This window comes from Zootoca vivipara, chromosome 2 (assembly GCF_965207765.1).
Source record: "Zootoca vivipara chromosome 2, rZooViv2.hap1.1, whole genome shotgun sequence".
Classification (NCBI taxonomy): Eukaryota; Metazoa; Chordata; class Lepidosauria; order Squamata; family Lacertidae; genus Zootoca; species Zootoca vivipara.
The window spans coordinates 112,434,562-112,446,962 of NC_142584.1; the positions used below are offsets into that span (position 1 = coordinate 112,434,562).

Consider the following 12,401-nt stretch of genomic DNA (forward strand, 5'->3'; position numbering starts at 1 on the left):
GTTCTGGTGCATGGCTACCTCACTCATCCCTGGCCAGAGTTGGCAGGGGGGAGAGGGAGCTAGTCTCATGGTCAACGTCTCTTGCGAGGCAGTTATGGCAAAGTGGTAACTTAAGTATTATTATTTTTAACATTTGGTTTGTTCAGTTGCTTCCTGGGACCTAGGCCTGAAAGGCGGTCTAAGTAGGTGGAAATAGGTAAACTTTAGTAATATGTTCTGTTGATTATTAATCGAGAGCTGGCAGCTATCCTGGCGAGGCATTTCATGTTCTAGCACATTCCATGCATCTGCAGGCCTCAAATATGAGCTGAAGTGTAAACAGGAGAACGATTGGTGCTGCAGTGGTGTGCTATGACATTTCAAGCCTTGAGAAATCAGGATGAGAGATAGTGGATTTGGAAACATTTCTGGTGGCAGCATACGTTTAGTCTCCAATTTCCATCATCCCCAGCCAGCATGGCCAGTAACCAGGGATGATGGGAGTTGTAGTCTGAAAACTTACGGAGGGTACTAAATAGGGGAAGATTAGAGAGAAGGAAAAAAGGGACACGGGTGGCGCTGTGGGTTAAACCACATAGCCTAGGGCTTGCCGATCAAAAGGTCGGTGGTTCGAATCCCTGCAATGGGGTGAGCTCCCGTTGCTTGGTCCCTGCTCCTGCCAACCTAGCAGTTCGAAAGCACGTCAAAGTGCAGTAGATAAATAGGTACCACTCCAGTGGGAAGGTAAACGGCGTTTCTGTGCGCTGCTCTGGTTCGCCAGAAGTGGCTTAGTCATGCTGGCCACATGACCTGGAAGCTGTACACCTGCTCCCTCGGCCAATAATGCAAGATGAGCGCCGCAACCCCAGAGTCGGTCACGACTGGACCTAATGGTCAGGGGTCCCTTTACCTTTACTTAGAGAGAGGGAAAGGGGGATTGGGGGACAATAGAACTATCAAGATAGAGATACACACAGAGATTGAGATTGAGAGAAGCCCAGTGAAATTTTGAGGATACACCAATAGCAGAGAATCTAAATCAGGGTTTCCCCAACTTGAGTCTCCAGCTGTTTTGGAGCTACAACTCCCATCACCTCTAGCTAGCAGGATAAGTGGTCAGGGATGCGGAACCCCAGAGCCAGGGACAAACTTCGGCCCTCCAGCCAGGTCTCCCTGTATGACCCTTGGAATGCCACCGAGGCCACACCCCTTCTCCCAGGCCACACCCCTTCTCCCAGGCCACACCCCTTCTCCCAGGCCACACCCCTCACTGGTCCTGCTACATGCTCTCCTCAACTGCTTTTCCATGACTAGTATGTGTATTTGAATTGTGATGCCTCCTGTCTGGTTTATTTCCAATGTGATCTGCCCAGATGGGGATATTCTCACATTCAGGGGGTTTCTTTCCTATTTTAAATCCCTTCAATTTTCAGGACCCAATATTATTCCAGCTCAGGAAGGGCTTTGGCCTACTTGGTGAAATAAATGTGAATTTTCTGACAGCTACAGAAACTGCTCGGACAACAGAATTGTCTCTCCCTCGGGACACGTTTATTAACTCAGCCCTCTTCCCAGGTGGTTATTTTTGTGTTCCATAGGCTCTGGAATGAAACTGAAATTTCTCCCACCCCTTAGAAGCTGAAATAGGGAGCCTCCCAACTCATGAGGACATAACAGCCCTGCTGGATGAGACCAAAGGCCCATGTAGCCCAGCATCCTGTTCTCACGGAAGCCAACCAGATTCCCCTGGGAAGCCCACAAGCAGGACCTGAGCATAACAGCACTCTTCCCACCTGCGATTCCTGGCAACTGACATTCAGAGGCACACAGCCTCCCATTTCCCCTTGGCTCCAGCCAGCGTAGCCAAAAGAAATGGGAGTCCAGCACCACCTGGAGGGCCAATCTCTACCTTAGGTCACAGACATTTAAAGCTCTCTTCTTCCACTTTGACAGCCATGGTTTCCCCCAAAGAATCCTGGAAACTATTAAGGGTGCTGACTGACTGAGAGTTAAAGCAAAATAAAAAAATTCCTTCAGTAGCACCTTAAAGACCAACTAAGTTTTTATTTTGGTATGAGCTTTCGTGTGCATGCATGGTATCTGATGAACCAAAATAAAAACTTAGTTGGTCTTTAAGGTGCTACTGAAGGATTTTTTTTCATTTTTCTTCGACTCAGACCAACACGGCTACCTACCTGTGACTGAGAGTTGTTGGAGATTCCTATTCCCCTCACAGAGCTACAATTCCCAGGGACCTGTTTTTAAAGCCACTCTGGGAATCCGAGACCTCTGAGGAGAATTAGGGGCCTCCTAAAAGCTTTCACAAACTACAGTTCCAATGATTTTTTGTGGCGAAACCGTTCAATTGCTTTAAAGGCCTGGTGCAGATGAGGCATTACGCTGAGCATCCATTCGGCTTCTCTTCCGTATGGCTTCTCCTGTGCGTAACGAGGGATGGTTTCCGACAGAAGCTTTTCCCGCACTCTGAGCACTTGTATGGCTTCTCCCCAGTATGCACTCTTTCATGTATTGCCAGGTAAGCACCAGTGCTGAAGCCTTTGCCGCAAACAGTGCATTTGTATGGTCTTTCTCCCGCGTGAGTCCTCTTGTGCCTGACCAGAGATTGTTTCCGGCTGAAGCTCTTCCCACAGTCCAAGCATTCGTAGAGATTCTTCCCCGTGTGCATGCCCTCGTGTTTCACAAGCGACCCTTTCTGACCGAAGGCTTTCCCACACACCGAACACTTGTATGGTTTCTCTCCGGTGTGTGTCCCCTCATGCCGGATGAGATCCGACCTCTGGATAAACCGGTTCTCGCACCATGAACACTGATAGGGTTTCTCGCCCGTGTGAGCCTTGATGTGCCTCAGCAAGGAAGAGCTATCCTGGTAGCTCTTGCCGCACTCAGGGCATTCGTAAGGCTTCTCTCCCGTGTGGGTTCTCTTGTGTTTAATAAGGGACGGCTTCTGAGTGAAGCTTTTCCCGCACTCGGTGCACGTGAAAGGGCTCTCCCCAGTGTGCACCCGAACGTGCCTCTTCAGATGTGAGCTGGTGCCGAAAGTCTTTCCGCAGTGGGTGCAGTCGAAGGGTTTTTCCCCAGTGTGGATTCTCGTATGTGCTCGGAGGTGAGAGTTGCTGTGGAAACTTTTCCCGCAGTGCGAGCATTCGTATGGCTTGTCATCCATGTGAGCCACAGTGTGTTTCCTAAAGTCTCCTCTCTCTGCAAAGCTTTCCCCGCAATCTGAACATTTGTAGGGCCTCTTTCCCGCGTGGGCTCTCTGGTGTATAATTAACGACGAACTCTCCTTGAAACTTCTCCCGCAGTAAACACATGCGTAAGGCTTGGCCTCCCTTTCTACTTCCATACTTTCAAGGGAATCAGTGTTTTGGCAGAGATTTCTGCTGCCCTCAGTGGCTCTCATTTTCCTCCTATGCCTGCTGTGGCTTCCATTTTGGAAGGTGCTTTGAGACAGTCCTCTATCACCCCTCTCACAGAAAGAGGCCTCTTCGGCTGCCTTCTCTGGATGCTTCTCACAGTATTCTTCTGGGTCTAACTGACATGCAGGGGTCTCTTCTGGCTCAGCAATCTGGAAGTCTCTCTCTTGGGTTGTGCTCAACCATCTTCTTCCAATGCTTGAGAGTTTGGATTCTTCTGTCTCCTCATTCTTCCACTCTAGAAATGAAAAGAGCCTTTATTTCATTTGTGTGCTTTAGTTACTCAGTTGTGGTACCCGCCCTTCAGATGTCAATGAAATAAATATCTTACTTTTAGAAGACATCTGAAGGCAGCCTGTTTAGGGAAGTTTTTAATGTCTGATGTTTTATTGAAGTTTTAATATTTTGTTGGAAGCCGCCCAGAGTGGCTGGGGAAACCCAGCCAGATGGGTGGGGTAAAAAAAATAAAATTATTATTATTATTATTATTACTAGATTGAACCTCACAACTGGACGACTGCAATGGGGGTTTCCCTTGCGGCTGTGGCCAGGTTATCAAGAGGAGAAATTGGACATGCACATATTACGCCTTTACTGGGAGAACAGCACTGGTTGCTGTTACTTTGCCCTGAAGAGTCTGTGTCAGAACCAGGCCTGAAACACCCGAAACAGGGATGCGGAACCAGTTGCCTTCCAGAACTTGCTGGACTCCAACTCCCTTCATCCCTGGTCACTGGCTACAGTGGCTGCAGCAGATTGGAGCTGGGGACCCAACAGCATTTGGAAGGTCACAGCAGGTTCCCTTCCTCTGGGCTCAACTGTTCAGACAGTAACACTTACCTAGCAAGTTGGCCTCCCTGTCAGCTTCCTGCTTGACTTCCATGGTGGATTCCATCTTCACTGTGTCCAATGGTACCTGCTTTGACTTGGAGAGATTAACAGCCACATCGTTCAAAGGCTTTGGTCCCTGAAAACAGTAAGAGGAGAATGATATCACCATCAGATAGAACCACAGAATTGTAGAATTGGAAGGGACCCCCTCCTGTAATCCAACCCCCTGCAATGCAGGAAGCTCTGCTAAAGCATCAATGACATTTGGCCACCCAACGTCTGCTTAAAAACCTCCAAGGAAGGAGTCTCTGCAAGCTGATAAAGAGCACAGATCACATGTAATTCAAAGGTTGCCAAATGTGGAACTCCCAATACGCTAAGTCTAGTGCTGTCCCTCATGCCAACAGGAGGAGGCTATTTGATCCTGCAGAGGCATCTGTCAACAGAACAAGGAGGGCAATCTTTTGCTGATTCTCCTCGTCCCAACACCCTACACAGCAGCTCCCTCGCATACTGTACCAAAGGGCACACCAACCCTCTGGCACTGATTTTAGGGGTTGCATGCGGGGGACTGCAAGGAGGGAAGGGATGTCACAAGCCCCACTGTGCATGCCGTCATCATTAGAGGTGCTATTAGACAGGTCCGTTTGTCAGGGACTGGGCAGAGGAGGAATGGTGGAGACCACCTCCCCAGCCTGACCCTTCCAGAGAAGAAGACAGTTCAGGATTACAACAGGGGTTTGAGGGAGGTCACAGCTCAGAGGAAGATAAGGGGGAAAGTTGGGAAATAATGGGAGAGGAGGAGGAAGCAGAGCTGGAGCAGCTGGCTGACATTTTATCACTAGAAACCATTCCAGACCCACCATCTCCCAGAACCCAGCAAGCCTTAAAAGTAGGAGAGCAAAGGGCTCAGAAGCAAAGGGCCCACAGCGCCACCTGTAAAAGAGATGACGAATGAGGAAGAGGGAGAAAAAGGGGGTGGAAAGTCACTCGGGACAACGCCAAGAGGCTGCATTCCCAAGTCTCTCTTTGTAACTATTGAATAAAAGCAGGGCCGGCTCTTCGTAGACCCCCGGTGGCGCAGTGCACTATGGCGCGGGGCTGGTAAGGTGGGCGCCGGCCTGGCAAGGAGGGCACCGCGCGGCAAAGCAGCGCGGAAACCAATTGCGCCCTGCGAGGGCGGGGCGGGCGGCGGAGCGATCTCCGCCCCTCAGCACCAGGGCGCGCGATCTGCTCAAGACGGCCCTGAATAAAAGCAAATGGTAAGGACTTTCCCTTGTCTTATCCATTCCTGGCAACCTGCCATGGGGGTTGGTTCCTCTAACTCCTGGCACCCAAACTGTAGTGCCTCCCTACCAGGGAAATTAGCCACACTTTGTCTCTTGTAGAAGCAACCACTCAAGGCACATATAAGAACATAAGAAGAGCACTGATGGATCAGGCCAAAGTCCCATCTCCCCCCCCCACCTCTGTGAATTCTAGCGATTTAGAATACACACAGCCTCTGGCAATAGCGCTATCACAGCTGGCACCAGAATCTATCTGGTAAGAAATGAAGCCCACCAGTGTGGGAAGAGAGCTGCTGTGCTCATATCCTGCTTATGGGATTCCCAGAGGTATCTGCAGGGCCACTGTGAGCACAAAAGCCAGAGGCCTTAATAAAATTCAGGACTTTGGCCTGATTCAAGAGGGGTCTTATGAGTGGGTCCACCAGAGAACATTTGACCAAGAGCCCTCTCAAACCAGGAGACAGCCCTGATCATGCCCAACACTGCATACCTGGCGAGGTTCCTCAGCCTCCTGGTAGCAGAATTGGATGATGGCACCCTTGTCCACAATCTCTTCCTTCACTTTCACAAGAGAATAGAGGCTTCCTGAGGCTTCTTGGGCTTGACAGAGGCTTGCTTCCTTTCCTTCAGTCCCATGAGTGTCATCAGCTACTGCAGCAAGGGAGCCCTGGAATGGCTTCCTATTCTCCCTTGAATGGGGGACCAGCGGAGACTCCATTGTCTTCAAATATGCTTCCCACCGAACATCCCAGTTCCGTAAACACTCCCCCTCCAGATCTTCCTTAATATGCCGCAGAAGCGGCCGAGTCACAAATTCCCCTCTGGTCCCAGCTGTCAAGAAATGATACTCTTTGCCTTCCAACTTCAAGCTCTTTCGAGATTCTGGCCCTGCAGAGTCCTGGCCCTCCATTTTTATTTCTCGCTCTACCTCCAGCTCTGGAAAGGGCAAAGCACAAGAAAACCAAACAGCCCCATGTATTAATCAATGCATCAGGATACAACTAGGGCCATAACTCAGTGATGGAGTAGCGGCCTTGCATGCAAAAGATCGCTGCTAGGAATATCACCTGTCTGAAACCCTGGGGAGTAGCTGCCACTCAGTGTAGACAATAATGAGCAAGATAGACCAATGGTCTGACTTGGTCTAAGGCAGCTTCCATCTCCTCATTCCTCCCAAAATTGCCCAGAGCAGCAAAAAGCAAAATATTATAATTTAAAATAAAATAACAGATTGAAATCATTTAACAATAATTAAAACCACCTAGAAACATTTAAAAGCAGCCCAATGTCCTTCTAGCTAATAATTTCAAGGTTGCCAGGAACAGTGTATTTCAGTAATTAAATACCTCCTCAAAGTTAATAGTGAGGGAGACAAGTGTGCCTCACTAGGGAGAGAACTCCACAAATGTGGAGTTGCCACTGAGAATGCATTCTCACAGGCTGTGAATAAATCCTGTGTGTTTGAACTTTGTTTTAATGGGTAATGTGTCGTGTATTCTGTCAGCTGTATTATAATGTACATTGCAATGTGTTTGACAGGGGAAGTCTTCTTTCTGGTCAGGTGAAAGTTGGTTTAATTGTAACTGACACTGGCATTAATTAACTGACAGCTGAGTTAGAATTCTCAGGATGCAAATGAAGGATAGAATGCATGCATACTCTGATTGGTGGTTGCAGCTTTAGAATTCTCAGTTAGAAAATGTGATTGGCTGGGGTTAGATCAAAGGGGCCAGAAGAGGAGTATATTTATGGCTGGAAGTTGGTCAGCAAAGTTAGTTAGTTGGTTGGTGCTGGCAGAGAATGGCCAGAAGAAGACAGATGAGGAAGAGAAGGAAGGAAGGAAGGAAGGAAGGCAGAGCAGCTGAAGACTTGCTGGGGGAGGGGGTGGAATACCTGAGGCAGTTCAGGATGCTAGGATCTAACATCTGGTATGGGAGCCAAGGGAGATTTCCAGACAGGATAGCAAAAAGAGACCTGTGCATCAATAGGTAAGTAGTGTGTTGAAACAGAGGCTTCCACAAAAGCCCTCACTTATACTGTTAGTGAGGCTTAACTGACAAGGAGTAAATATAAGGGCAATCTGGCAAAATAATTTTAGTAGGGTAACTAACTGGTTCCTCAAAGCAATCTTGCTCTTGTGTAAAATAAGCTGTTGGCATTTCAGGTGACAGCAACCGGTGAACAAAGAGCATGGTCATTTAAAGAGACAGTACCAAATCAAAGTAACCACATAATAAACCTAATTATCTTTGTTAAACATAGTAACTCTATTTGGTTGGCTTCTTACCATGCCTACATCCCACAGTTACCAGGGTTATTGGTAAGTTAAGGAGATAAAAGGTATAAGTGCTATTAAATGGCAACAGCAGTAAGGGTTTAGGAAAACCTTTGAAGTTGGACTTGGTTAATAACCTAAGTTATGAGATACCACTACCCCCCTTCCTGCCACACACGTCATCCCCAACGAGGCTGCACCTTTAAACAGGGACCCCCATGCCTGTGGGAATGGTGCATTCAAAATACTATGCAAAGGGTTTATGCTGTGGAATCTTGAGATGTCATACGTCTGAGGGAGACTTAACTGTTAGAGCAGCAAGTACACTCTGTTATGCTGTTTGTGTTGTCTGCCTCAGATAACTATTAGTCAGTCTTGAATACAAATTCATATGTTTCAGTAACATAAGTATCACCTGCCTGCCTTGTACAGTACATTCCATCTGACAAGAGGTAAAAGTCGTATGCTATTTTTGAACTATGCCTTGCATAGTTGTTTTTGTTGTTGCATTTCTAGGAGGGAAAAAGAGAACTATTAAAAAGGGTCAAACATCTTGGGGAAACTTCCTCACAACTGTGTAAAGTACAATTGCCACAATTGCAACCATAGAGCGCCTGCACCACTGGTCCTTGGCGAGATTCTTCCCTTTGCTGCCTGTGAGAGTAAAAACACAAGAAGAAGCCCGCAGGATCGTCTAGCCCAGAATTCCGTTTCCTACAGTGGCAAACTGGGCCCTCAAGAGGCGCAGTTAATCCAGAAAGGTTGGCAGTTCGAGCCCACCTAGGGATGGCTGTGGGCAGGATTCCTGCACTGCAGGGGGGAGGGGTCGGACTAGATGACCCTCGGGGCTCCCCTTCCAGCTCTTCTGGTGCATAGCCACACCGTGACCTCCTCCTTTCCAACCCGTTTTCGATTTGTAACCCATGGCGGTGGCACTGAATGCCAGCAGTGTATCAACCTCTGATAAAGTCCTTCCCTTTGCCCGTCCGGAACAAGGCTGCATCTATCCTGACCTATTCCCGGCGCCAAATCTCTGAACTGAGTCCTCTTTTCCCCTCTCCCTTTTTCTGCACTGCTCTAGGCGGAATGAGCGACACGGAGGACGCTCTCTCCTGGGAACAGCTGCAATGAAAACCCTGAATGTGGGCTCTCTTTCCCCCCAATCTTGCTCAATTTCTCCTGCCAACTGAATCTCGATCTCTCATTCTCCCCAGTTTCAGCTCACCTGCTGTTTGCAGCCTTTGCATTGCCGGCCCTTCTAGGAATTGAAACTCCGCGCACACTCGACCCACCCCATCGCCCCAAGGAAGGAAAACACGACAATCTCCGCTCTACTTGCCATAAGTCCCACCTTCTACCGTCTCTCCCCTCCATGGGCCTTTCTAGGCTCGAGGAGCTCTCTGTGATTAACTCTTTCAGCGTTTACAACAGCTTCCCCCCTACACAATGCACTTTAACTATGCTGTCCTCAGGCAATAGTGTGTTAGCAGCACTTTTCTCTGTGAAATAAAAAAATTCCTTCAGTAGCACCTTAAAGACCAGGTCCAACTAAGTTTATATTTTGGTATGAGCTTTCGTGTGCATGCACACTTCTTCAGATACACGCACACGCACACGAAAGCTCATACCAAAATATAAACTTAGTTGGTCTTTAAGGTGCTACTGAAGGAATTTTTTTATTTTGCTTCGACTCAGACCAACACGGCTACCTACCTGTAACTCTTCTCTGTGGTTAGTGATGAGACAATGCAAGCCTAGTCCTCTTTACTCGGAAGTAAGGCAACTATCCCCCCATTGGGGATTGTTTACTTCCTGCATTATAGGGGACTGGACTAGACGACCTTTGGGACACCTTCCTAATCTACAGTTCTATGATGTTCATCACCTACAGAGGTTGATCTGATGGGGGTGCAGAGTGCATTACTCCTTCACACAGCACATTAAACGATGGAATTTGGTCCTGGAAGGTGTAATGAAGGCTACCAACTTGGATAGCTTTAAAGGAGGATTAGACAAATTCATGGAAGGAGGAGGAGGGTATAAACAGCCAACGTGCCAAGAGGGCTGTGTTCCACCACCACAGTATGAAGCGGTGTGCCTTTGAATCAATTTCTGCGCACTGTTGGGAGGGGAGTGTACTTTTTGTGCTCAATTCCTGCTAGCAGGCTTCCTGTTGGGGCATCTGACCGGCAGCTGTGAGCACAGGATGCTGGACCACGATTATTATGCCATATTATTATTATTAAATACCCCTCTTCATCCAAATATCGCAGGTATCTGGCTTGATCATTCAACAGGGCGCTTCTGAAGTTCTTCAACCCCTGGTTACAAAAAGGGTTAGTGTTGTGAATTTTTTTTTCCGCTTCAGTGGAAGAGGGCTTGGAGAGATGGGTTTTTCAAAATGTTATCATGGGGGGCATTCTAGCTGTTTCCATTATTTTGGAACTGGGCACTATTTTGCCAATGGGCACTATGGCGTCCACTGACACCCCCTTGGCTTCTACCAAGGACCTCTGTCCCTCTTCATTTTAAAATTTTATTTCCTTTTTGTAATTTTTTTAAAATTAATTTTCACAGATAGTAAACAATAAAATAAAGGTAAAGGCAGGCATTCCCAAACTTCGGCCCTCCAGATGTTTTGGATTACAGTTCCCATCTTCCCCAACCACTGGTCCTGTTAGCTAGGGATCATGGGAGTTGTAGGCCAAAACATCTGGAGGGCCACAGTTTGGGGATGCCTGGGTAAAGGGTAAAGGGACCCCTGACCAATAGGTCCAGTCGTGACTGACTCTGGGGTTGTGGCGCTCAAATGCGACGAAAGTCCCTCTCACTTTCCGTCTTATAACTCTGACCTCTCAATTATTAAAAGCACTAGCAGGGATTTCTGAGGTAAATCAAACCTCCCACTTATCCCTCTAGCCTTTCTTTAAACCCTCTAGCACTTGTGGGTTTTCAAAAATAAAAGAGAGTGCTCTTCCAGCCTAAACGTGACCAGGTACCTATATAGACTTGGGGCTATAAATAAGACTGTTCCTATGTGCGCTCAGATAAGGGTTTCCCTTCACTAGAACCTCCCTTACTGTAAAGCTAGCCTCCTTCCTGAGGTAACTTTATTATCACTCAGAACCTGTCTCCTCCTTTAGCCCCCCCCTTTCTTGGTGCACTCTCAGCCACAAACTAACCTTTCTCCTCTAAAAGGAAGTTTTGACAGTTTAAAAGAGTTCCCCACCACCTGGGTTCCTGGGTACCTTAGCTGGAAAATGAAATAGACGATTACTAATGTGACACTTTAAAGATGGATATTTATTGGCTTGAATCTTAATGGTTGCTTTCTGGTAACATTGGTACAAACTTAATTTCACAGGTAACGTTCTTGGTAATCAAATAACAGAATACCTATCCACTACTTCACCTACTCTAATTCTCCCTTCTCCACAACCACCCAAGCTCCCACACAAAACCCCCAACCGCCAACTCACATAACTGTTCCCCTTTCCATTTAAACCCCATGCAGGCCACGCCTCCCATGGAATGTTGCTGCCAGTTAACCAGGAGTCTGGGTTAACCCTTTGATAGGTCGGTTGCAAAACAAAAACATAACAGTTTAAAATTCGCCACATATCTCCCTACCTCCGAGAAATTGCATAGGCACTTACTCCTGTTCAGTAGTGCCGGTGCAATGGATCAGAGTTCCTTTTAACAAACACCTCTAATATGTTTTACATAACATTAAAAAATTACAATACATATTGTCAATAATATATAGGACAATACATATTGTCAATAAATAGTCAATACCAACAACTGCTATGAACATTACCATGTTCCCTATACCCTTTAATTATGCACAAGGCACAAACATACTACCATATTGATATCCACTTATATATATATTTAGTATAGTGTGAGATTAAACTTCCTCCTTTCAGATAACTTAGGTATTTCCCAAAATTTTAAGCTAAACTTTTCTGAGCCTCAAATAAAACAGCATTAAAAATACACTTCTTAAATCACTTTCAATATTCTAACAGAACTTGAATACCTTGCTTTTAAAGACATTTCCCCTATCTATATAAGTAAAACCAGTCAGGTGACCCCATATCCTATCATACTATTTCACACCTTTGACATTTATGTACTCCTCCTCCCATTCTACCTTTATACTAACCTGCTGCATCCAGCCACAGCAAAAATCAATGAGATAAATAAGAGCAGAACACACCGTTAAGATTATAACAATTAAGTTAGCTGCAGTAAAAAGATCATGTTTGCCACCATTATCAAAAGCACATTTTTTTTCATTTTATTAATTGGACTGGGGGTACTTTTTCAACTGTCCAAATTCACCCTCTTGTCGATGTCCCCAAATAATGTGGTGCGATCTTATTATCACTCGGCTCGTCCAACAAAGGAGGAATCGGTTATCAACATTTCTTCCTATGACATCTAAGAAAAAGAAATCCTTTTCCCAAATGTCAGTAACAATTGAATGAATAAGTTCCATCCAGTGAAGTAGAGAAAAGTCTCAAGTTGAACTTTGTTGTTGCACTTTTGCCGACTCTGCCTTGGAAATACCTTGCTGTACTCCACTAC

At 46.6% G+C, this 12,401-nt stretch overlaps 1 protein-coding gene across 2 annotated transcripts; it reads right to left on the reverse strand.

Moving 5' to 3' along the window:
* Nucleotides 1-1,508: 1,508 nt before the first annotated feature.
* LOC118081216 (uncharacterized) lies at nt 1,509-9,142 on the reverse strand. Of its 2 annotated transcripts, none has more exons than XM_060270941.2 (4): nt 9,034-9,142; nt 6,024-6,469; nt 4,254-4,380; nt 1,509-3,651 (listed from the first exon to the last, which is right to left on the reverse strand). In XM_060270941.2, the coding sequence occupies exons 1-4, from the start codon at nt 9,053-9,055 to the stop codon at nt 2,375-2,377; spliced, it is 1,872 nt and encodes a 623-aa protein (XP_060126924.2). In that variant the 5' UTR covers nt 9,056-9,142; the 3' UTR covers nt 1,509-2,374. The 2 variants fall into 2 exon arrangements, with proteins under 2 accessions (XP_060126924.2, XP_088519686.1); XM_088663560.1 differs by lacking the exon at nt 9,034-9,142 and adding an exon at nt 7,427-7,543.
* Between the last annotated feature and the right edge of the window lie 3,259 nt (nt 9,143-12,401).

Coding starts and splice junctions, on each gene's coding strand:
- LOC118081216 (XM_060270941.2), bottom strand. CDS start 9,055: ATGCAAAGGCTGCAAACAGCAG. Junction 6,470..9,033: donor GCAAAGGCTGCAAACAGCAG/GTGAGCTGAAAC, acceptor TGCCCTTTCCAG/AGCTGGAGGTAGAGCGAGAA. Junction 3,652..4,253: donor CAGGGAGGCCAACTTGCTAG/GTAAGTGTTACT, acceptor TTTCATTTCTAG/AGTGGAAGAATGAGGAGACA.